Raw genomic sequence first — 23,130 nt, forward strand, 5'->3', positions numbered from 1 at the left:
CCGTGTCCTGTCCTGTCCCCGCCGCCGCCTGTGTTCAAAGCTCCATTTATCTGGACCTCACCAATCAGGCGCTGCCGCCCCGGCTCAGCCAATGGGAGGCGCGGCCGCCGACTCCTGACCAATCAGCGCGCCGCCCGCAGCCGCGCCGCCAATGGCAGGGCGTTATTCTAATGAGCCCGTCTTTATCAGAGAAATGTTGGCGCTGCCCGAGCCCAACTTGAGGGGCCGGGGCCGGAGCCCCCCGAGGTCACCGGGACCCACCGGGACCCCCGTGCCAACTTCACCCACGGGCAGCGCGGATTCCGGGGCTCTGCAGCCCCCGTGCCAGCCTCACCGCGGACCCCGGGGCTCTGCACAGCCCGCAGACCGGCGGTGATGGCCCAGCCGTCGCACCTCCGGGGTTACGGGCTCTGAGTGCCGCCTCGCTGCTGCAGCCATGGATGCCAACCTGCCGGGCACCTTCCTGCTCAACGGCCCCTCGCTGGGCGCCTTCCCCGAGGCCAAGGCGCCCGTTTGCCAGTACTCAGTGCAGAGCTCCTTCTACAAGCTGGCACCCCCGGGGCTGGGCGCCCAGCTGGCTGCGGGCACCCCGCACGGCATCTCCGACATCCTCGGCCGGCCCGCGGCGGCGCCGAACGGCGGCATCCTCCCCGGGTACCCGCACGCGGGCGGATTGAACGGACTGAGCTCGCCGGGCGTCTATTACGGGCCCCAGGTGGGCGCCCTCCCCAAGGCCGGGGGCGAGTACCTGCCCAGGGGCCGGAGCTGCTGGGCGGAGGCGGCCCCGGAGTGGCGGGGCGGCCGGCAGTGCGGCGGCCGTAAGTACCGGGGGGCTCGGAGCGGCTGCTGCGGCCCGGGGGGGTCCGTGGGAATGGCACCGTGGTGCTACAGAACCGCACTAAGGCGAGGGAATGGGCCAGGCTGTGTCTGTTCCATTGCCCTGCATGAGGTTGGTCAGCGGACTCACCCAGGAGCCCAGTGCTGGAGTTGCTGGACCTCAAAACGGTCACAGAACTTTTTGGCTCTAATGGCAAATAGTGGCTGCTTTCACACAGTGGGAAACTGCAAAAGCAAAGCAACAGGAGCGGTGTCCCAGAGCCAGGGAGTGTCTGGGCAGTGGGAGAGGGTTTGCATGAACAAGCATAAGGCTCCTGACTTTCATACAGCCACAGAGAGCTCACTAAGAAAGGGGTGAGGGAGGACACAGCCAGTCGTGCATGTACAGCAGAGGCCAGAGCACCAACTGCCCCCACTCCTGCCAGGATTTGTCATTAGAGCCAATTCTTTGCCCCCAGGCAGCCGCAGCTGGCAAGGACAGGCAGAGCGCTCTGGCTCACAAGATCTCCCCGATTCTCAAGCAGCCTCACCGGGGGTCAGTGCCTGGGTGGTTCATGGCAGAGACAGGCAGGAGCAGGAGCCCCAGGCTGGCAGCACTGCTGGAGAGCTGTCAGGGGAATTGCAGAATGTTGCTGCTGTCCCACAGGGTGGGTGGGATGGGTGCATCCTCTGTCCCGTGGGAGGTTGCGTGCAGCTGTTCAGAACCTGCAGCTCTGCTCCCCTTCAGCCCTTTGCAGGTGATGGTTTTGGAGCGGATGGGTGAGGCAGCCACGAGCCAATACCTGTCTTCTGTCCTGCATCATGCAAGGTGTGGGACATGGGGGCACAGTGTTTGCACCATGGCTCTGGGGTCAAGCACTGTTGATAGTCCTTACCCTCTGAGCACAACCACTTAGCACTGTCCTTGAGCAGGAGGTGCCTACCCCACCTCTGTGGGACCTCCACAGTGGGCAGCTCAGCCCTCCTGGGACAGGGGAGCAGGAATAAAGTTTTAATTTGCAGAGGAGCAGGGGTGGAAGGATTCTCTGGTACTGAGTGTGGACCGAGAGTTGTCCAGAGTGGTGGGCTGCCCAGAGCTCACCCACTTCTCCCTTCCTGTCCTGTAGCCCCTGCTCACCTGGCTGACAGCATCCACAAGAAGAAGCACACGCGCCCAACCTTCACAGGACACCAGATCTTTGCTCTGGAGAAGACATTTGAGCAGACCAAGTACCTGGCGGGTCCGGAGCGGGCACGGCTGGCCTATTCCCTGGGCATGACCGAGTCCCAGGTGAAGGTGAGTACGGCGTCCTGCGCGGTCGGGGCGCGCAGCGTGCTGCCCGCTAACCGAGCTGGGGCGCCAGGTCTGGTTCCAGAACCGCCGGACCAAATGGAGGAAGAAGAGCGCCCTGGAGCCCTCCTCATCCTCGCAGCGGGCGGGGGGCTCTGGCGGAGAGCGGGCGGCCTCCGAGACCGAGGACGATGAGTACAACAAACCCCTGGACCCGGACTCGGATGACGAGAAGATCCGGCTGCTGCTGAGGAAGCACCGTGCAGCCTTCTCAATGCTGGGCTTGGGCACTCACAGCGGCTGAGCAGGGGCACAGCCTGGCCCCTCTGAACCCCCCTGAGCAGCACAGAGCCCTGCCTGGCTGCTGGGATGGGATGGGATGGATGGATGGAGCTGCATGGGGAGCTCACAGGGCTGGGAGCAGCACGCTGGTAGTGGCAGGTGCAGCTGTGCCATTGATGAAATAAAGGTGCCAGTCAAGTCCCAGCACTTGTTTTGTGGTCCAGGGTGGCCTTGTGAGGCTGGGCTAGAGAAGGGTTGGGGATAGGATGGATGGGGCAGGGTCTGGTGCTGCCTGTGGCACAGGAGGTGCCCACAGAAGAAGGGGAGCCCTGGAGATTTTCCCAGGGTGTGACCCAGCAGCAAGAGCTGCTGGTTCAAAAGTCACTCACTGGGGCCTCTTACTGGAAGCTCTTAGCAGCAAATAAATATCATTTATCTTAACAGTGTGAGTGAGAGCCCATTCACCTGTCGGGGCTGCAGGATTGATGTGGCATCAATAGCCCCAGTGTGTTTGCCTGCCAACCTGTTGGGTGCCCCCCTGCTCTGTGCTGCACCCCTGTGCAAGGGGGGGCTGCACATTCAGATATTTGTGTGCACATGGGGCTGCACACCCCCTGTTCTAGCTCACCAGTGGCATGCCAGCTGTGGGTACCAGCTGTCCTTACCTGCTGAGGACACCAAAGGAGCTCCAGCTGGCACAGACAACAAGCTTGGCAGTTGTTCAGCCAAGAGCCAGCTAAGTGCCAGGCAGGTGTGAGCAAACACGTGGGCTGTGTCTTGGAAGGAAATCGATAGCAGATAAGGCACTGATAGCAGCAGAGGGGCAGGAGTGGGGCTGGGGAAGGGCTGCCCCTCCCTGAGGCTGCAGGCAGCACCCAAAATGTGGCTGAGTCCACACTTGGGCCACTGGGATCTGAGCACCAGCCTTGTGTGGGGCTGCAGATCATTGCTGTACAAGGCTCACACTTGGCTTAAAGCCCTTTTCAGTCTCTCACTGGGCTCTGGGCACTTTGCAAGGAGCTCTGAGTGCTCAGTGCCACTTTTGCAGAGCTTAGGGCACTGCTGTCCCTGCTCAGGTCCCTGTCCAGCCCCTGCATTATGAGGGGCTCACAATGCTCCCCCCTCAGCCCCTCTGCCTCCATGGGACGGATGCTGGGCCAGGACAGAGCTGATGGAGCTTTGGGATGGCAGGGAGCTCCCATGGCAGCACGGTGGCAGTGCCACCAGGAAGGGACACATCGCTCTGGGGACAGAGCCAGCACTCAGCAGCAGCAGGTTCCACATGGTGGGAGAAGTGAGGGGCTGCTGCTGCTGGGATATTTTTTTAACATTTTCTAAGCTGCCCCCAGCTCGGCTGACAATTTTTAATGTACTAACTGCCTGGTCCAGTGAGCTGATTAATTGGTGCTGTGGAGATCAATACAAAACAGAAAATTAAAACAATTTTAAAGTGATTAAGTAGTTTAACACCTGTCTGATGCCACGTCAGGGCTGGGAGACAAATAAAGCAGGTGGCAAAGGGCCTGCTGTAGCCAGGGAGAGTGACAAATGGCTGCTGCAGCCTGGCTGCCCTGTGCATCCCACGTTGAGACAGGACCCCAAACCGTGCTGAGCCACGCTGGGATCAGCCAGGTGGGCAGGACTGACAATTCTCCTTGTGGTTCCCACTTTGAGCATTGCTGCTGTGCCCGTCAGTGCTGGGGAGCAGCCAGCAGCCCTGCCAGGCTGTGCCCGGTGCCAGGCAGCCTCAGGGCGTGTGGGCAGAGGCAGGAGGCACACAGGAGGTGCAGCACAAGCAGGCCAGGCTGGCAGGCAGATGGATGGCAGCTCCGCTTCAATTCCGCATCGCTTTTCTCGCAGACAAACCCCGTCGGATTTTCATAAATCAAAGCGCCACACTGTTTAATAAAAATTTATTGACTTACAAGTGATTATTTATCAAAAGGCCATTAATAGCAGCTCCGGGAATGATGTGCTACTGGGTGGTGCGTGGAGACTAATAGCAAATCAATGCCAGCAGCCGGGCAGAATGCATATGAGGGCTCCTGGCCCCAGTGGGGTGCACGGCTGCTGCAGCCAGAGCCAGCAGCCCCTACCCCGTGGGCCACCCAGTGCTCCCCCCCCGGTTATTTATGGCTTCCAAATGAAATGATCGATACTTTTAATCTAGAGCTAAATTTATTAACTTTCTCATCGGAGAGAGACGTATTGACTGGGGGCATGGGGTGGGAGAGGCAAGGGAAGATGGATGTGTGCCTCCTAACCTGTCCAGCCAGCTCCTTGCCTGCTGTGGAGTGTCCTGAATGCTGCTGGGGACTGTCCCCAAGCACTGCAGGGTGGCTGCATGTCCTGCAGAGCTGAGGAGGGCTCTGCAGGTTGGCTCTGCAGGCACCTGCAGCTGGATCCAAGTGCCTGAGGGCATGGCAAGGCTGAGCACCTGAAGGAAATGTCTGTGCCACCCTCAGAGAGGAGAGATCTGGGGACACAGCCCTTGGCAGGGCTCAGGAGGGGCTGCTGAATGGGGAGAAGTGAAGGAGATGAGCAGGCAGTGATGTCCCTGTCCCCAGGTGTGTCCCCAGCTGCAGGGCCATCCACAGCACTGCCTCAGCAACCCACAACTCACTGTGCCTCCCCCCAGGGCTCTTCATCCAAATGGCCCCTGAGCTGGCAGCCAGAGCAGCAAAGTTCCATCAGGTAGATAAAAAATGAAAATTCAGATTTAAGGCCACTTACACAGAGCAGCTGTCCTCACCTGGCATAGCAATGCCCTTCCCAACAAACACTGAAGGTACAAAGGAGGCACTTGGGGAACTGCCTTCTCCAGAGCACTAGAAAATGCAAGCAGGTTTCAGCAGGTAGCAGTGAAACAGCTCCTGCTTGTAAGAGCAGAGAACCCAGTGCAAGTGCTCAAGTTTGTAGGAATGTGAGGAAAATGGGAAACCACATGGGAGAAATGCTCAAATGCAAGTTGTTTTACCAAATAATTTATGTGCAGAGCAGAAAGGGGCACCACCTCCAGCACAAGATTTCCGTTTCCATGTGTGCATGACAAGCTCAGATGCCAGTTTCCCTCAGGAGACATCTGAAAAGGGATTTGCTGCCCTAGCCATGAAGCCTTGGGCTCTCCTACACACTCCAGGCTCCCACTATAGCACGTTCAGATTCCTCAGGAGCCCCACCTGCCACTCCAGGGACAACCCCAGGGGACAGAGGGAGATTTCCAAGGAGTAAGGAAAGGATTTCCAAGGAGTGTGATCCTTACTGCACCAGGAGCAGTGAAGATGCTGCTACTCAGACACTGTAGAAGCAACAGTCTGGGTCCAGCTGACAGCAAGGTGGCAAAAGAAAAAGATTTCTCCTGGAAGTGGATCTGAAAATGGCCTGAGAGGCACATTCTGCTCCTAAGGGGTTTGTGCCTCACACATGAGTGGGACAGGCTGATGAGGATTCCCTTGGTTGTCAAGGCAGCCAATTTCAGCCCAGCTCAGCAGCTTTTGTGTTGTGAGAGACCTGTGACTGACACACATGCACATCACCCCAGTCCTTCCCTGGGGCTGGACACACCAGATGGAAGCACATGACACCATCAGAGTTTCATTTAATACTGCCCCTGCAAGGGGCTTCACTGTAACAGTAACAAGAAGGCATCTTTGCCATGAGCTGCCTAAAGACTCCAGGCAGCATTAGTGCTCCTCAAAACAACAGCCAGAGGATGAAAAAGCGAGTCCAAACAGCTCTGGAGGAGCCCAAGTCCAAAGATTGAGTTGAGAGTTCCCCAGACAAGCCCTGGCTGTGCTGGAGCAGGTGGCAGTGCTGGAGGCAGCACACTCAGGAGCGGCTCCGGTCCTCGTGGCTGCCTACAATCATTTTGCTGTAGAGTTTCTGTTGCTCCTCCTTAAAAGCATCCTTCACCTTCTCCCTTTTCAGTCCTCCATCCCTGGGGAGAGAGTCGTATCAGAGAGGCTGCAGGCAGGCACCATCTTCATCTGGGCAAGTCAGAATTCCAGTGCCACATGCTGCCAGGGCACACCTGTCCCCAAAGGTGTGATCACCTTCCTTACCTGGTTCTGCCAGGAGCTGCCCCCATGGCCCTGCACTGTGCTCAAAAGAGCAACTCTGCCAGAAACATGAGCTACTCTAGCAGAGCTACAGGAGAGTGCCAGCCTGCCTCCTGAGCTCTGAGCCCTCAGTGCCTAGGAAAGCAGGTTCCCAAACTGAACACACCTTGCTGAGAGGAAACAAGCCAAACCCAGGGCATCCAAATGCAAGCTAGAATCACAGAATGAAGCTCTGATGCCCAGCATACAGAAGAGGCAAAGATTTTGGTGCCTACTACAGAAGCACATTCCTCCAGAGGCCTGCTCCACCCTAAGCAAGGGGGTAGAACTTTACCCTACCCTAAGCAAGGGGGTAGAACTTTACCCTACCCTGAGCAAGGGGGTAAAACTTTACCCTACCCTGTTCTACTCTAAGCAAGAAACAAATGGAGTTCTGCAGCCCATGAGCACATCCCAGGACAAGGAACTCTGGCACCAGGAAGAGCAAAGCCTGCTGGGACTCACCAGAGCAGATCCACAAGGCCCCCCTGCCTGGCAATGGCTGACTTCACTCGATTGGCAAACTGCACTGCATCCTCTTCAGGCTGGGGCAAAACAAGAGTGATCAGCAGGAGCAAAGGGACACAGAGGAAAGTGGTCACACATCTGGGTCAACTTACCTGCCTGGTCATTGGGGGCAAGTACCAGACACTGCAGACAATGGCCCAGCTGGTCATCATCCTCAGGAGGTAGGTCACCATGCCATACTTGCTGCTGTTCCAAAAGGCATCTCCAAACTGTGGGTCATACTAAAAGGCAGAAGAGTTCATGAAATCTCTCTGAGGCTCCAACTTCCACCCCAAACTGAGCTAAAGCTCAGCTCACTACATGGAGTGACCTCAGCTTTCCTGTGCCCTCAGAGCAGGCTGGGCTGGGCTGCCAGGACAGAGGTACAGAGGGACAGACAGACTTGTGCCTTGTCATACCTTGATGGCTACAGGGTAAACTGTAGCTCCAATTTCGAAGCTCCCCTTTTTGAACATCATCACAGATGTGTTGTTGATGCATGTTCCTGTAAGAGACAGGCACAATCTTAACTTCCCTCTGCAAATCAGGTCAGAAGTCTAAGCTACAGGTTAAGGGCAGGGCAACAGGAACCCAGCAACTCTCCCCTAACTCTCCATCCAAGCCCTGCTCTCTGTGTGCACAGAAAGGGTCCCTGGGACATCATGTGTGTCACTCTGGGCTCACTCAGCTCTAAAGACACAATGTCCCTTTTGTCTCACTGGAGGGTCTCAAGCCCTTGGCTATGTAAGAAGGAAAGGAACAGAGATGTGGTGCTGTCTCAAGGTGCCTTCTCCACCTGGTGCTTCTCTGGCCTCATTGCACTCACCTTCTGGAAAAATAAGAATGGGCAGTTTGCTTTTGTCCTGGACATGTTCTGTGAGCCTAAACAGAAGAATGTCAAAAATCAGCAGAAGGGACAGACACCCTCAGTAACAATGCACACAGCACATAACCCACACCCTGCAGTCACCAGGGACTATCAGGGTGCAAAAACAGGGGCACAATTTCCCAGCACTTATGAGGCCTCTTCCAAGGGAGGTGAGCAGCTCTGTACCTCCCCCAGCCCTCAGAGGCACCCCTGCAAGCAGCTGTCACCCACTGTCACCACTGTCACCCACTATCACCCACTGTCACCCACTGTCACACCTTCTGGCCACGAGGTGACGATCCTTGACCTCGGAGCGTTCGAACCAGACGTGGGGACAAGCTTTCACCATGGCTCTCTGGATCACACCCATGAGCCCTCCATGGATCTGACCCACCTGAACAGGGCAAGAACACACAAGTTACAAGACCTGGGCACACATCAAAGTCAAGGCTGCATTCACAGCCAGACTGAGCTTCATCTTCCAGCCCCTCCCCTGGAAAGGCTAAGAGGAAAAGTCCCAGGCTGTGATCAGAAAGACAGACACAGCAAACCCCAAGTGCTTTCCCCATGGGGAAGCACTTTGCTCTTCCAGCAACAGCAAAGCCTGGAGCTCTTCTTGCAAAGCTGCACCCACAGACCCCTGGTGCTCTGAGCTCCAGGCTGAGCTTGCACACCACAGACAACAGAGTCTGACAGTGCCCCACCATATCATGCAGGGTCAAGAAGTTCTACATGCTCAAAGGACTCTTGCTGCCCCACAACAAGCTCTGCTGCCCCCTCCATGCAGGTGGGCAGGCAGAGCTGGTACCTTACCATGGCATAGTAGCCATCACTGGCCAGGATGATCACATCAATGGGGGAGGTGTGATTGGCCACACAGATGCCTCCATTTCGGGGTCTGTTCTCTCTACAAAACAAAGGCAGAGGTGAAGAAAGAGGAAGGAAGAGAGCTCCATAATGCCCAGCATGGAGCACCCCTGGGCAGGGACAGCCTGGAGCAGACAGCCCTTACCTGTCGTGGTACGTGATGATGGCTGTGAGGGCACGCACACAGATCCTGTAGCACATCAGGTGCACGTGCTTGCTCAGGAAATCCTTACACCTGCAGCCCAGGACAGAGACCATCACTCCCCATTCTATATATTATATATATTATATACACAACATATAATATATATTGTATATATAATATATATACAATATATATAATGTATATTATATATACAATATATAATATATATCGTATATATTATATATACACAATATATATTGTATATACTACAATATCCCCTGTAACAGTGCCACTCAGCCCAGTGAAATCTCCTACAGAAACACAGCATGTCCTGGGCTTTGCTGTCAGATTATAATCACAGATTCTTAATTTATGAGAATAAAATTTTGGCCTTTGCTCTTTTCTGTTATTACTCCTTTCAGAGGTCAGGGCTGAGAACTCTGCCACATGTTTAGTGCTCACATCTAAGCCCCTTGTTGAAAATTACAGGGTGCCCATTCCTCAGAGACCACCTGCTCTGCCTGCAGGTGGTAGAACAGAAAGCTTTGTAGGGAAATTTCAGGATTATAAGGATGGAGTGCTCCCCATCTGCTTCTCCCTCAAAGATGCACTCACCTTCCATTTGGCAAATATCCCACCACTGTGGTACCAGTCACCAACAAGCTGATGCCAGTAAATGCCAGGGCTATCCTGCAGAAAGAAGAACATGCTAGAAAAACCAGGCCAGCAGCACGTTCTTGCAGGCAGGTGCCAGGATCAGGACCCACCTGAGGGGCAGGAGGAAGCAGTAGCGGATGAGCACCCCGAGCCCCCAGAGCACAGTGAGGCGCAGGCTGATGTACTGGAAGTTGTAGTTGGTCCTGCTGAGCAGGTTCCAGGATTCCAACTCTTCAGCTGAGAATCTCTTGGTCACTTCATCATCCATGATGGTCTCGATGCCTTTACGGCAGAAATAGAAAATGTCTGAGAGCTCAAACTCGGGCGTGTCCAGGGCCTTCCCGCTGCCGCTGCGGCGCAGCTCCTTGATCTCCTCCTCCAGGGACGTTGGCTCCTTTGCAATGATACCTGCAACACACCACAGGCAGCTCTCAGCAAAATGGGATTTGCCCACTCAAAGAGAGACAAAACCCAAGGTCTCTCTTCCTCAGGGTCCCATTCCTTCCTCCAGTCCAGACAGGCATAAACCTCCCCACTCCCAGGGCGCTTCCCTGCCCTCCCTCATGAAACAGAACTCCCTCCCACATGGAAAAGACTTCCCAGCAGACCTCAGCTGCTCACAGACACCACATTTACCCCACCTCCCCACAAGAATTTTGATCTCCATGCACCCATGCAGAGCAGGATCTCACCATTGACATAGGGCTTGTACAAGGGATGGTTCTTCTCCTTGGCACCACGCTCTATTCTTAGTGTTGCCCACTGCAAGACAGACAGGACAACCAAGATTGGCAAAGCTTTATCTCCACACTACTGCCCATTTCAGAGCTGGCTTTCAGGAAGGACCATAGTAGAGGGGAGAAGATGAGGCTAAAGTAGGAGGCTTCCATACAAAAAAGAAAGAGTAAGTGATGAACCCAACTGAGGTGGAAACAGAGACTGGCCTGGGAAACTGGGAGTGCCAGAGGGAAGAAGAGTGCTCAGTGCTGAGATGGCACAGCAAGGTTTTCTGCAGTTTCTGTGATCTCTCAGCTCAGTGGTGAGATGGCACACCAAGGTTTTCTGCAGGTTCTGTGACCTATCAGCTCTGCTGCACCTTGCACACGTGGTTGCCACTGCACAGCTTCTGGGCTGTCTGCAGCACAGTGTAGGAAGCTGGTCAGGGCACCAGTGCTACCCTTCAACCCTTGTTTCTTCCAAATTCAAAGCAGAGACTGTTTTCAGGTTGCTGCTGACACATCAGGCTGAGGATGGGATGGGATCCTGTCCCCTCTGATTCAGCTGATGGCTGCTGCTGCTTCTCAGCTCAGCAATCTGCCCAAAACAGCAGCAGCAAGCACCCTCAGACAGCTGGTTGCCAAACCCTGTGCCAGGACTACTTGTTCTATCAGCTAATTTTCAAGGGCAGCAGCACAAGCTGCAGGCTGTATTTCTGTGCAGAATTCCTGCCTGCCCTCCAAACAACCTTCACAGCCTGTAATTCATACAGGTCTGGAAGGAGAAGCTTCTGAAGAAGAAGGATTTGTGTACAACGTGCTTCTCTGTGAAGAGGGAAGTTGGGATTGGGAAAGGCATCCCAATCTGAGCCCATACCAGGAGAAAGCAATGAGGGAATGCTGATTGCACACAGCGCATCCTGCTCACCTTGCAGCTGCCTCTGCCAGCAGCCAAACTCCAGCATTGCACAAGATTGCCTGGATGCTGCCATCCCAGAGGTCAGGAGAGGAGCTGTGACCTCACAGGAGCTCAGCAGCCTATGGAGAAGGCAGTGCTTGCAAGGCCAGCCCATCTCCATCCTGACTGTGGCAGCAGCAAACCCAGGCTCCCCCTGAGAGGCAGCAGGCAGGTGCCCTTCCTGCCACCAACACAGGTGTGCTGCTGCCAGGCTGTGCCCCACAAGCTTCCAGACCCTGCCAGCCAGGCCTCACAGCTCAGGCTGTGCCCCACAACCTTCCAGACCCCACCACACTCCCAGCTGCTGCCCCTCTGGCTTCCCAATATTAACCTTGAGTGCTGGGAAACAGCCCTCAAAAATACAATTCTATGGTCAAATTTAATTTCCACCAAATCAGTGACCAGTTGTGCATGAGTGCTCCTCTATCCAGCCACTAAAATCCTTTAATAAAAGGTGGAATAGACTTCCCAGTCTTTTCAGAAAAATAGTTTCAAACATCAGTATAGGTGTGGAGAGTAAATGTTCCTGAATTGAAGGGAGAGGGAAAAGAGAAAACATTGTGAAAAGTTCCATTTAAAACTTTTTTTTCTGCCAGCTTCAGTCAGTAAATTTGTAGTCAGGTCTTCTGATATCTGTGTTAAAAACAAAGCCCAGGGTCTTCCCATTTATACCTCAGGCTTTTGGGAGGACTCAAGAGTTTAAAGAGCTGAACGCTGTGAGCTCGTCCAGGGATACTCTGGGCACAATCAGCCCTGTTCCAACAGCAGTAGCTACACCACACATCCTTTAGCAGCACAAACTCCATATTTAAGAGCCTAAAACCTCCCTAGCAAACACTTTGTTCCACCTGGGCTGCCAGGGTAGGCTGGTATAGGCTTCAACTACTACTCCTAGTAGATAAAAAATTCTGGTCTGGTCAGGAACTTGCTTCAAGAGGTGTTGGCTCAGAGACAGCCCATAAAATGAGTCCACCAAAGGCAGGCAAGGGAACAGCATGACAACAAGCTGGAAAATTCCACTTGGCCTCTCTGTGCCAAGAGGGTGGGCAAGGGCTGCTGGTTGTCCTCCAAGGCAGCAGGTCCAGGCAGGGCTCAGTAGGTGACACTCCAGGACAGCAGCATGTGGAGAGCTCTGGGTTTTGGCCACAGACCACTCAGGGCTTGCAGCACAAATGTCCTGCCTTGCCTCCTCTGCTCTTGTTTCCTCCAAATGTGACTCAGAGAGGAACAACCTGCTGGCTCTGCTCCCTCCTCATCACACCTGACACCAGTGCAGCAGCACCCTGCCCTGCCTGGGACATGAACCCCTCCAAGCTCCCCCTCAGATCCTGCACCTTGCCAGACTATTGCTCTACTTGAAGATTTACTAGATTAATTACAGGGAAAAAACAGCCTGAGATGAGTCAGAGGTCAACTGGCAGCAGCACAACATCCACAGCCCTATCTTCCACTCTGGTCACCCAAAATCCCCTCCTGAGGCAAAAGCCTCTCTTCCACGCTTGGACAAACCTCTGTAAACACAGAGAACACTCTGAAAACATGACTTACCTGAAAAATCTTTAATAAAGTTTTCATGTAAACCTTGCGGATGCCGAAGGAGACTCCAAAAATGGCTGGCACGATGATGAAAACCAGGAGCAGAGTGAAGAGGACAGTTATGGAAATCCCCAAGAGATTAACCACTAGGCTGTCAAAGGGGAGCAGGAGGAACATGGTGAAGGGCCCAGGCAAGGCTGGTGCCCTGCAGCCAGACACAAGGGCTGCTCACAGCAATGAACCAATCCTCCTGTTAGTCAGCAACAGTGTCACACATGCACCGAGTCTGCAGCGTGCTCAGAGACCCCATTCCAAAGTTCACATCCTCCTGGGGCTCTGAGACTGGGAATGCAACAGGATCAGAGAGAGCACTTGGGAAAACAAGCCCAGAGTCTGCCAGGAGCTCAGCTGAGTTCAGACGACGCAGGCCAAAGAACTCAGAGCACACACACACAGCTTTGTCCACGGGCAGGGCAGCAACACGAGTGCAGGAACTGATCCCCTCCCAGGCTGCCACTGAGCAAGTCCTGCTGCGGGGCAGCTCCTGGAGAATCTGGCAGCAGAATGCCCTGGGGGCTGCTGAGAGCATGCAGAGTCTCTTCAGAGGGACAAGGTGGAGTCCATCCCTGAGCCTGCATTGGAGGAGATCGAGGGAGTTGGCACTCACAGGAGCCTACCGTGTGTGCAGCTATTATTGCTCTGGCCACGAGGGCACGCGCACCAGCACGGCTGCTCCTCGCATGACGCCTGGAACCAGTTCAGTTCTGGAGGCCCCTGGCATCCGCTCACGCTGAAGGGTCATCACAGACACCAATGAAAGCTTGTGCTCCTGGAAAGCTTTCAAACAGCAAGTTGGCTCCTTGGCAGATATGGCACTCACATGCCAGCAGCAGCAGAGGAGGAAGAGAGCACTGGAGTCAGCAGATCGGAGATGTCAACGCAGAGACAGCGGGCTCTGAAACCTGCAAGGCAGTACCTGGGCTGAGGTCACACCATTCACAGCAGCTCCCCACAGCAAGACTGAGACTCTATATCAGCAACTCTGATGCTCTAGCTACTGCCTGTCACTGTCACAGCCCTGGGAATCACCTCCTGCTGCCATTCATCCTGTACGGTCATACCATGCACACTCATCCAGAGCCACGCCTACGGCACAGGATGCTGCAATCAGGTCTCGAGTACAGGAAAGGAGGGACAGAAAACCCTTCCTCGTGACAAAGACCTTATCATGTCTCTCATTTCAGGGGCATCCGAGAGAAGTGAGGAAGCCAGGCACCCAGATTCCTGGACAGGCATCACTTCCTCTGCTCCTGTCTCATCCCCAGTGCAAAGGGCAGATTTACAAACAGTTCAGGACAGGAAGTTAGCCCCTAAGGGGAGAATTACAGCTCATGATTAGTCAAAGAAGAACTTGCTGGGGCACAGGGATCAGTCAAAGGTCACACACGCACAGGGTCAGCGGTGCCTTATGATAAAAAATGAGTCTGCTCGGGGGAGCCTGCCCTCTGGACACCACCTTCACAGGCTACCTGAGGATGGGATTTAACAGAAAAGTACACAGGACAAAGGAGTCTGTAAAGATCCTCTTGTTCCCCTGTACACTGTGTTCCAACTGCTGATTAAACGCTGCTGTACCAGTAAGGCTAAGAATAGTGTTAGTGCTTCACAGTCACACACAGACCGTGTACCGTCAGCTCGTCACCCACACGTGCCCATGATGCCACCGCTGTCCCCCATCACAGGCAGGACCAGTCACACGGGCCCCTGAGGCGGCAGCGCTCCGTGAGGACTCCGCCGTGACTCCCGTGCCCCAGTCACCGGCACGGCACAGCCCACGTGTGCTGCGGCCCTGCCCGCGGGCTCCCGCCGCCGGCAGCCGCCCCTCCGGCCCCGCCTCGGGGCTGAGGCACGGCCGGGCGGGCCCGGCAGGCACAGAGCCGCTGTGCCGGGGCTGCAGCGATTCACCGCTCGGCACAGCGGCATAACGGCCCGCCCGGGGCGGCCGCGGCCAGACCGGGGGCGGCGGCGAGCGTGGATCGCGGTTCTGTTCCCCGGGAGCGCGGCGGATCGCGGCAGGGCCAGGCCCGGCCCTCCCGACGCCCTTCGTGCTCGGTGCGCGCGGGGCGGGGACGCGCGGGGCCGGCGCGGGGGGCACTGCGGCGCGGCCTGAGGGAGGCCGCGCTCCCGGGGATAACGGCGGGCGGGCGGGCCGGGGCCCTTCTGCCGGGCCCATGCGGAGCGGGAAGGGGCGCGGAGGCCGCCGCGAGCGTTCGGTCACTCACTCATTCCCTCCCTCACTCACCTGCTGCTGCCGCCGCCGCCGCCACCGGGCCCCGCTCCGCCCCGCCACGTGCCGTGCGCGCCCCCGCACCGCGCTGCGTGCGTGGCGTCAGCGCGCCGCCCGCGGGGCCGCGCCCGCAGGGCCGCGCCGCTCAATCCACCGCCGGCTCCGCCAGGGGGCGCCCGCGCGTCCCTCCCGCCGCCCGCTGAGGGCCCGGCCCCGCCCCAGCCCCGGAGGCGCACAGGAGGCAGGAGTCGCCAAACGCCGTCGCTTTATTATATAATAAACTCCCCGTTACAGCACCAACCACCGCAGGCACTCACTCCTGGCACAGCGAACCCGGGGTGAGCTCATCTCGGGAGGCCAGGATGGTGCCCCCTCCCTCCACACAAGGCACTTGGGCAGCACCGGGCACCGCGGCTCCCGACCTGGCTGCCAGCCCACAGCCCTGCCCCTACTCTCGTGTTGCCCTGAGAACCTACACGAAGGAGTTGCTTCAAGCAGCAGCTTCCAGCCGCTGGAGCAGCAGCAAGAAGTGAAGAAGCTTCTGCAGCGACTGGCGGCTGCTCACAGAGCAGCAGGCCATGAAGGAGCTAACAAAAATGTGAGGAGCATCTTCTGCAGCTGACCCCTCCCCAAGGGACAGGGAGGGCACCTACGTGTCCCCACACTACCAATAAGGAGCCTGGGTCTCTGAATGCCGCCAGGTCTGCAGGCGAGACAGGACTAGAGCAGCAGCCCCAGAGGTGCCAAGGTGCTCCCAGGCCCTGCTGGCGCTCTTCACAGCACAGGAGACAGGGCGGATCATGCCCACCTGGCAGATCTTGTAGTTCTTCCCGTGGTTGTTGTCCCAGTGGGTCTTTTGTCCACACTGGAAGGAGATGCAGAACTCTGCACCCCTGTGGGAAATGGATGGTTTGGGCAGGGTAAGCTCAAAAGTGAAGATGTCCGTGTCGGCTGAGCCGTACGTGCTGTGCATGTACTGGCAAGGGATGTCCCTGAAGCTCTTCCAGCCATCAAAGGTGATACGGACCATCACTTTCTTCTCGTACTCGATGTTTCGAACCTTCACTGTCCCTGACAGAGCCCGGCCCTGGATCACACAGCTCTCCAGGCACACCAAGTTGCTGTGCAGGCTGTTCCTGAAAGCCACGTAGTTTGCAGACGGCTGTGGGAAGTCCAGCACGTACCTGCCCGCTTCCCACAGAGGGCTTTTCTTAGGTCTGAAACCAGCAAGGTCTGACAGGGCATGCTGCAAATCACAGAGGTCCTCCTCAATCTTTGAGAAGAAGCGGACAGCTGTCAGTGAGAACCCTTTCATATCAGCAAACACAACCTGCTTCTTCTTCTGGCCTTTGGAGCCCTTGTCTCGCCTCTCTGGCTCAGGTTCTGCGCTCAGCTTCTGGTTGAGACAGGATCGGAGGGGTTTACGGCCTCGGTTGCCCCGCAGCTCCTCGTAGGAGTTCAGCAGTTTGCGGATGGGGGGCGAATGGCTCAGGCACAGCCGCACGGCCAGGTCCACGGGCATGGCTGGCGGGGCCACAGCCCGCCCGCTGCACACCTGGAAAAGCCTAGAGACCAACAGGGAGGGTCAGGCGGCGCGGCCCCGGCGAGCCCCCCGTCCCACCCGGCCCGGCCCCGCTCACTCGCCGCAGCTCATCGCGTCCCGCCCGCTCCGCTCCGCTCCCGCCGCGCCCGCTCCGCATCAATGGAGCCGTGGGAGCGCCCGCGGCCGGGACACCCCGCCCCGGCCAATCAGCGCCGCCCTGCGCTCCCCGCTGGCCAATGGGAGCGCGCTGCGCCGCCTCGCCCCGCCCCCTGGCGGGGGCGCGCTACTCCCGGGCCCGGCGGTGGCGGAGGCGCGTCCCGGAGAGCGACGGGACCGGGATCGGGGAGAGGGAACAGCACAAAAATGGGTCCTGGTACCAGAGAAACACGAGTGCTTTTGGAGGAGCAGCAGCTGTGCAGTATCAACACCGGGAGGGAGCTCAGGGAGAAAGGGGGGCACGTTCCTCTTACCCGGGCTTTAACATGTTCCTCTTACTTTGGACTTCATAACATGTTCCTCTTACCCGGGCTTTAATATGTTCCTTTACCTAGGCTTTAATGTGTTCCTCTTACCCAGGCTTTAAAATGTTCCTCAAACCTAGGCTTTAATATTTTCCTCTTACTTTGGACTTTCATATGTTCCTCTTACCCAGGCTTTAATAGGGGAGGTTTGAATTGCTTTCATACACCCCTTCTCATATATTTTTCCACAGACAGCTATTTCCAGGGTGTCTAAGAAAACCCCACACCCTCAGTTCATGCTCTATCAGCTCAGAAGCTCTTACCCTGGATGTGTGCACTGAGAAGGAAATTTGTTCACACGCAAGAGATAACGTGGTGTCCCTGACATCTCTAATGAGAATCACCCTCACTGTTCAGGTCACATGTGACTCCTTGACAGTAAAGACTGTCACCTAAAGCAGATCACCCCTGCCTTGTTCACCTTGCTAATCTCCCCAGAGCTGTCCAGCCATTTATGTTAAGCAGCCCTGATTGCTCCTGCTGACAGCACAGATTTTCATCAGCTCATGACACAGCTGACCGACCTACCAATATTTCTACATGGTTCTCTCTCCATCACCACCATGTCTGAATGTCTGCAGCACAATGCAAAGTGAGCTTGAACCCAGTGCCCAGCTGGCAAAAATATGATGCAAAAACATGCTTTGAACACATCATCTTAGTGCAAACCCCCCAGCCTAGGGTAGAGAACACAAACATGAGTCTTCCTAGCAATGAAAGTTGTCCCACCTTTCTCTTGCCCTCAGGAGAGCAGTTCTGGCTCAGGCAGGGAAATTGCAGCTCAGCATCAGCGCCCTGCCTGTGACCTCTTCCACCATCCACCTGCTTTGTGTTCAGAGCTCACCACTGAGTAAACCCAAGCTATTTCCACCCAGGGGAGAGCAGAGAACAAGGAATGTATTTGACATCAACAGCAGAACCCACACACACTGGAAAAGCTGCCCCTACTCTTCCCATTCTCTCCCAGCAGCACAGATTAAGGTGGATGCCCTGCTGCGTCTTCTCCTCCATTTAAAGGACAAACCAAACCCATCATTTTCTCAATAAAGTTGTGCACATTTCTCCTTCCCCCAGCCCAGAGCAGAGGTGCAGTGTGAGCAGTTCCACAAATGTTACACAGGTATTTGGTCATGGAAGGACACAAAAGCAGGTGGCATTTTCAGGAAACCATCAGGTCAGGTAAAGTTCAGCCCCTAGGAGAGGACAGATGCCCCTCACACTCACACTGCAGAGGTGCAGTGTGAGCAGTTACACAAATGTCCCTGTATTTAGTCTTGGAAGGACACAAAAGCATTTTCAGGTGACATTTTCAGGTGTGCCACAAGTGACTCTCACCTGGACTGATCTCAGCCATCTCCACTCTCCTCCCTAGCCATGAATGAAGACACAGCCATGTGCCAGCTGCAAGCTCCACCACAGGCACTCTGGAAACCATCAGGTCAGGTAAAGTTCAGCCCCTAGGAGAGGACAGATGCCCCTCACACTGCTGCAGCCATGTGACAAGCACAAGCTGTCAGGACAAGCATTCAGACTGAACAGGGCCAAGGAGAAAGGCTGCAGAGGTGCCACTCTCCTCAGGCAGATCCTGTGCAGCACGCTTCCACAGCAGCAGATTAACAAGGATTTTGTCTGGAAGCTTCAGTCACCTCTGTGAAGTTGTCTGGCTGTAAATACACACTTCACAAGCCCTTCCTGGAGGGCTGTCCAGAGGAACATGCTACTGATTCCTCAGGATTAAACCCAGCCCCCTCTTAATGTCTATACTTGAAAAGAATCTTCTTTACCTAAATGGATTAATTAGGAAGACTATAAACCACACATGCAAAGCCACTCACACTACAAGATGCCCTGTGTCACCCCCAGCCTTGCAGGGGAAGATGCTCCCCAGACACTCCTCATGCAGGAAAGACAAACCCTGCCCTGATGAGCCTTTGTCTGCCCACAAGTTCTGAGCTGAGGTACCACACAGCACCCTGGCTTGTCCTGCATGGGGCAGCACTGCCAGAGGAGCTTCTGCTTTGTGTGACCAGCAAAAATGAACTGTGTGAACTTCCAAAAGCTTTTGCTTTGTGTGACCAGCAAAAATTAACTCTGTGAGCTTCCCTTAGCAGTGGCTTCTGCACAAGGGGGTCTGACAGTACAACCTGAAGCTGTACCAGAGCCCCTCACCCTCTGCAGGGAGGGCATTCAGGTGACACACAGCAGGAACTACTTTCTCCTGAGTCCATGATCACAGCTGATCCATTTTAGTGATGCCATCTGCCACTGCTCTTAAATAAGGCACTGCAGCAGCTTCTCACTGCAGCTTTCCCTGTGACACAGCCTGCCCTCAGCCAGGAATGCCACAGGAAGGATTGTCTGCTGGGCATGTCACAAACAATCAGGGGCCTGATGAGCTGTGGGGGTGGTGAATGCCTCTGTGGTACAATGTCACAGACATCTTTTATGAAAATCCTTTCCTTAGGATTTCTCCTCCTGAGAAGCTGGGAGGCCTCAGGAACAAAATGTAAACAATGATTATCTGCAGCAGTGGAATGCAACAGGTGCATCTGTGATTGGTCTCGTGGTTGTTTCTAATTAATGGCCAATCACTGTCAGCTGGCTCAGACAGAGAGTCCTTTGTTATCAATCTTTCTTTTTCTATTCTTAGCTAGCTTTCTTTCTTCTACTATTTTAGTATAGTTTTAATGTAATATATATCATAAAATAATAAATCAAGCCTTCTGAAACATGGAGTCAGATCCTCAGCTCTTCCCTCAACCTCAGACCCACCATGAACACTGTGTACCCACCTCCAGTGCCACCGTGCTCTGCCTGCCATGGCCCTGGGAGGGGACCCAGCCCCCAGGCAGCCCCACAGGGACCCCACTGTGGTGGTGAGGGCAGGGGAGATGGAGCTGTAGCTGCTCCTCCCTGCAGGTGCTTACCTGTCCCCTCAGATGAGCTGCACAGCCCCCGAGGCCACCAGAGGGGCCACGGTTCTGTAGCGGATCAGGTGCTGCGAGCCCTCCTCCAGATCGATGGCATATTCCCTGCAGAGACAGGGGGTGAGAGCTGCTGCTGCCCACAGGGACACTGACACAGGGACACCGAGGCACAGGGACACCGAGGCACAGGGACACAGGGACACTGAGACACAGGGACACTGAGACACTGAGACACAGGGACACTGAGGCACAGGGACACCGAGGCACTGAGACACAGGGACACTGAGACACAGGGACACTGAGACACAGGGACACCTGTGCCCCACACAGAAATGCCCCCCTACCTCTGCTCATCCGTCTCTGGCTCCACCAGGATGTTCTCCTGCCGCTCCAGCACCCGCAGGAACACAAAGGAGTCCAGATTGGGCTTTGGGACTGCAGAAAAAACATTGAGAGCACAAGCTCAGCCCTCATTTCTATTCCTCTGCAGAGCACCGAGGGCTCTGACAGGTAACAAACTGACAGGTAAACAAAGGGAACACCAGAGCCTTGTAACCAGATGTGAGACAGGACTTGGCAGCAGCAGCACAGAACCACGTTACAACATTGCCATCACATCATCTTTGCTCAACTGAAAGACTTAGCCCTTACATTTGGGGCTCCCTGGAGCTCTCCCCACCCTTCTGAGTGCTTCTACAATTTTCAGATTACCCTGGAGTCTGGAGAGACTCACCTGACTTCAGGAGAGACACCTTCTGCAGGTTAGGTGGCATGTGCTTCAGGGCCACGTTTTTCAGGTAAGCCTCTGTGTTTGCCATGTACCTGAAATAAACCATTGAAGAATTGAGTTGGTTAATCAAATACAAATCTGCAGGGAGAGAACTGCTCAAAACAAGAGTAAGAAACAGCTTCTCATCCTCATGCCATGGGCACAGCCAAAAACAAGCCCTTGGCCTACCCTGGTAGCTGACTCAAAGTCATTTTCAGTTCCTTTCTTGCCCACAAGGAAACCTCCTGGTAAGACACACTGATTCTTACTTCAGACTGTCTGCTCACAGTCTCAAGAACATCAGCAAATGCACACAGATAAGTTTCTATAATCTATAAAAGGGGAGGAAGATATATTGAAAACCTACTCACTCTGTAGCAAAAGCAAACTCCTCTGGTGATAAAATGGAGGGCTCCCCTTCAGCTCGAGACTTCTCCTTCTCCAGGATGTGGGGAAAAAACTTCTCTATCTGATATTGGAACACAACCCAAAAGGATGACACAGATCTCTCACAAGTTCAGTGTTTAAACCCCACTCTCCACTGGATTCCCTACAAGCTGCAGGCTGCCCAAATCCCTGCTCCTGAAGTAACTGTGACACCACCAAGGCACACAACCAGCAGGACACAGGGACAGGAGTGGGACACACTCAGCTGTGCCAGCCCAGGCTCAGATAAAGCCAGCAGCACTCACAATATTATCATCAACACTGCTGTGATCTTCCTGCATTACAACACCAAATTAAGAAATTAATTTGAGTTACATTTCAGAGAACACCCTTTAATGAAATGTTGTGCTGAGGCAGGAGGCCCTGTGCAGGTAAAATCCCCCCTGAAATGCCCCTTTTTCCCCCTCTGGGCTGCAGTGTTACCTTCACCAGCCGACACCTCAAGTAGCTGCTGAGCATGAAACGGATCCGCTCGATCTCCATGTGATGCACACTGACCTTCAGGTCTCCTTTCTTGGCCCGTTTCAGGTTGGCTTCCTGCAAGAAAAAGCAACAAGAAATGAAAATTAAATGGCTGAAACATCAAAGAAATAACAGAGGAAGACAAGTTTTGTATACAGAGCCCACAAACCCAGACTAAGGCTGTTTTTGATGACCCAAAGCTCACTGCTTCCTTTAGCATACTTTGGGTCAGCAAAATGTAATTTGTGTACTTGAGCCCCTTTCCAAGGCAAGCTCAAAGAAGAAACTCAGACAAGTTTTGTCTTAGAGGCAGGGGAGCAAACAAGCCCAGCACTCCCAAAGAGCCTCAGGCAAGCAGGGCCTGCCCAAACCACACCCGAGCCAGGAGCACCTACTGTGAAAACGCCAATCAGTTGTTTTTAGAATTTTAAAAGTGTAATAGGAATAAAATGCTTATAAAAATTATAATATAAATAGAGTAATAATAATTTGGACAATTTGGATTAGGACAATATGAGACAATAGAAAGAAAGAGTTATGAACAGTCCAGGTGCCTCTTTCTGGGCAAAATAAGCCCAAAAAAGGACCCACGTTAACAGAGGATTAACCCTTAAAAACAACAGCCTGTTGCATATTCATACACCTCATACATGATGCATAAATTCCATTCAAACACAGGATTCTGTCTTGTCAGTGTCAACTTCTTTCTCATAATCCTGACAGCATCATTCTGCCCCAGCGAGGCAGGAAGAAGTTCGTTTCTCCTGATAATGAAGCAATAAATTCTCTTTCTCTGAAAGATTCAGGTGTCCTGTGGCTGCTATCTCACTATGAGTTCTTTTTTTAGAAAAAAAGCATCCTACATAGCACAGCTTCTATTTTAACATTTTGTTATAGCCTAAAACTGTGAAAGAATCTAAAACTATATTTAACACACGACTTAAGAGAATTAACACAGCATCACTTTCTAACACAACACATACAATATTCACTTTAATATTTGCGAAAAGCCAATCATAAAGACTCATTTTTCACACCTACCATATGGTCCAGCTGCTCCACCACGCACTCGATGATTTCAGGTTTACTCTCCAGCAGCTCCGGAGCAAATTTCTCATTCAGCCAGGCCTGAAAGAAGGCACGCTGTGAGTGTAACCGAGGGAATCCTCAGCCCCACCGTCCCGCAGCCTAGCCCGTGGCTGCAGCCCCGGTACCTGCTCCAGGCTCTGGATCAGCTGGGCCGGGGTCAGCACCAGCTCCTCGCTCTCCCCGTCCGAGTCCCCGCCGGCCGCGGCCGCCATCGCTCCCGCCATCACCGGCCGGCCGCGCCACTGCGCATGCGCGGCATGCCCGGGAACATAGATGGGGAACGGCGCTGCGGCCGCTTGGCCAATCGGAAAACGCCCTGGGGCCGCCGCTCCTCCCTCTGACCAA

General features: G+C 54.6%; 4 protein-coding genes across 5 annotated transcripts; 1 reads left to right on the plus strand and 3 right to left on the minus strand.

The window, feature by feature from the left end:
• The first annotated feature begins 237 nt into the window (after nt 1–237).
• Nucleotides 238–3,777, plus strand: NKX6-3 (NK6 homeobox 3). Its single transcript, XM_064731132.1, has 3 exons — nt 238–818; nt 1,944–2,113; nt 2,181–3,777. The coding sequence occupies exons 1-3, from the start codon at nt 437–439 to the stop codon at nt 2,409–2,411; spliced, it is 783 nt and encodes a 260-aa protein (XP_064587202.1). The 5' UTR covers nt 238–436; the 3' UTR covers nt 2,412–3,777.
• Nucleotides 3,778–5,969: 2,192 nt separating this feature from the next.
• Nucleotides 5,970–15,100, minus strand: GPAT4 (glycerol-3-phosphate acyltransferase 4). Of its 2 annotated transcripts, none has more exons than XM_064731107.1 (13): nt 15,043–15,100; nt 12,753–13,702; nt 10,223–10,292; nt 9,641–9,938; nt 9,489–9,563; nt 8,874–8,963; nt 8,675–8,768; nt 8,140–8,255; nt 7,820–7,875; nt 7,413–7,498; nt 7,107–7,235; nt 6,952–7,031; nt 5,970–6,326 (listed from the first exon to the last, which is right to left on the minus strand). In XM_064731107.1, exons 2-13 carry the CDS (start codon nt 12,915–12,917, stop codon nt 6,218–6,220), a joined length of 1,368 nt encoding a protein of 455 aa, XP_064587177.1. In that variant the 5' UTR covers nt 12,918–13,702; nt 15,043–15,100; the 3' UTR covers nt 5,970–6,217. The 2 variants fall into 2 exon arrangements, with proteins under 2 accessions (XP_064587177.1, XP_064587178.1); XM_064731108.1 differs by having other exon boundaries at nt 12,753–13,716; nt 15,043–15,092.
• A 175-nt stretch (nt 15,101–15,275) lies between these two features.
• LOC135456921 (protein phosphatase 1 regulatory subunit 3C-B-like) lies at nt 15,276–16,761 on the minus strand. The gene is made up of 2 exons (XM_064731127.1): nt 16,668–16,761; nt 15,276–16,592 (listed from the first exon to the last, which is right to left on the minus strand). The coding sequence occupies exons 1-2, from the start codon at nt 16,679–16,681 to the stop codon at nt 15,692–15,694; spliced, it is 915 nt and encodes a 304-aa protein (XP_064587197.1). The 5' UTR covers nt 16,682–16,761; the 3' UTR covers nt 15,276–15,691.
• A 3,256-nt stretch (nt 16,762–20,017) lies between these two features.
• GINS4 (GINS complex subunit 4) lies at nt 20,018–23,050 on the minus strand. The gene is made up of 7 exons (XM_064731134.1): nt 22,911–23,050; nt 22,738–22,824; nt 21,658–21,771; nt 21,159–21,256; nt 20,752–20,840; nt 20,363–20,453; nt 20,018–20,123 (listed from the first exon to the last, which is right to left on the minus strand). The coding sequence occupies exons 1-7, from the start codon at nt 23,007–23,009 to the stop codon at nt 20,027–20,029; spliced, it is 675 nt and encodes a 224-aa protein (XP_064587204.1). The 5' UTR covers nt 23,010–23,050; the 3' UTR covers nt 20,018–20,026.
• Between the last annotated feature and the right edge of the window lie 80 nt (nt 23,051–23,130).

The sequence above is a fragment of the Zonotrichia leucophrys genome, chromosome 22 (genome assembly GCF_028769735.1).
Source record: "Zonotrichia leucophrys gambelii isolate GWCS_2022_RI chromosome 22, RI_Zleu_2.0, whole genome shotgun sequence".
NCBI lineage: Eukaryota > Metazoa > Chordata > Aves > Passeriformes > Passerellidae > Zonotrichia > Zonotrichia leucophrys.

Bases quoted from the DNA above. Each gene is read 5' to 3' on its own strand.
- NKX6-3 (XM_064731132.1), top strand. From the start codon at position 437: ATGGATGCCAACCTGCCGGGCACCTTCCTGCTCAACGGCCCCTCGCTG. The intron at 819-1,943 runs GTAAGTACCGGG...CCTGTCCTGTAG, and splicing joins CGGCCGGCAGTGCGGCGGCC to CCCCTGCTCACCTGGCTGAC. The intron at 2,114-2,180 runs GTGAGTACGGCG...CTGGGGCGCCAG, and splicing joins TGACCGAGTCCCAGGTGAAG to GTCTGGTTCCAGAACCGCCG.
- GPAT4 (XM_064731107.1), bottom strand. From the start codon at position 12,917: ATGTTCCTCCTGCTCCCCTTTGACAGCCTAGTGGTTAATCTCTTGGGG. The intron at 8,964-9,488 runs GTGAGTGCATCT...CCTGGGCTGCAG, and splicing joins GGATATTTGCCAAATGGAAG to GTGTAAGGATTTCCTGAGCA. The intron at 7,876-8,139 runs GTGTGACAGTGG...TCTTCTGTTTAG, and splicing joins CGTCACCTCGTGGCCAGAAG to GCTCACAGAACATGTCCAGG.
- GINS4 (XM_064731134.1), bottom strand. From the start codon at position 23,009: ATGGCGGGAGCGATGGCGGCCGCGGCCGGCGGGGACTCGGACGGGGAG. The intron at 21,772-22,737 runs GTAGGTGTGAAA...TTTTTCTTGCAG, and splicing joins TGGAGCAGCTGGACCATATG to GAAGCCAACCTGAAACGGGC. The intron at 21,257-21,657 runs GTAACACTGCAG...TTCCAATATCAG, and splicing joins TGAGGTGTCGGCTGGTGAAG to ATAGAGAAGTTTTTTCCCCA.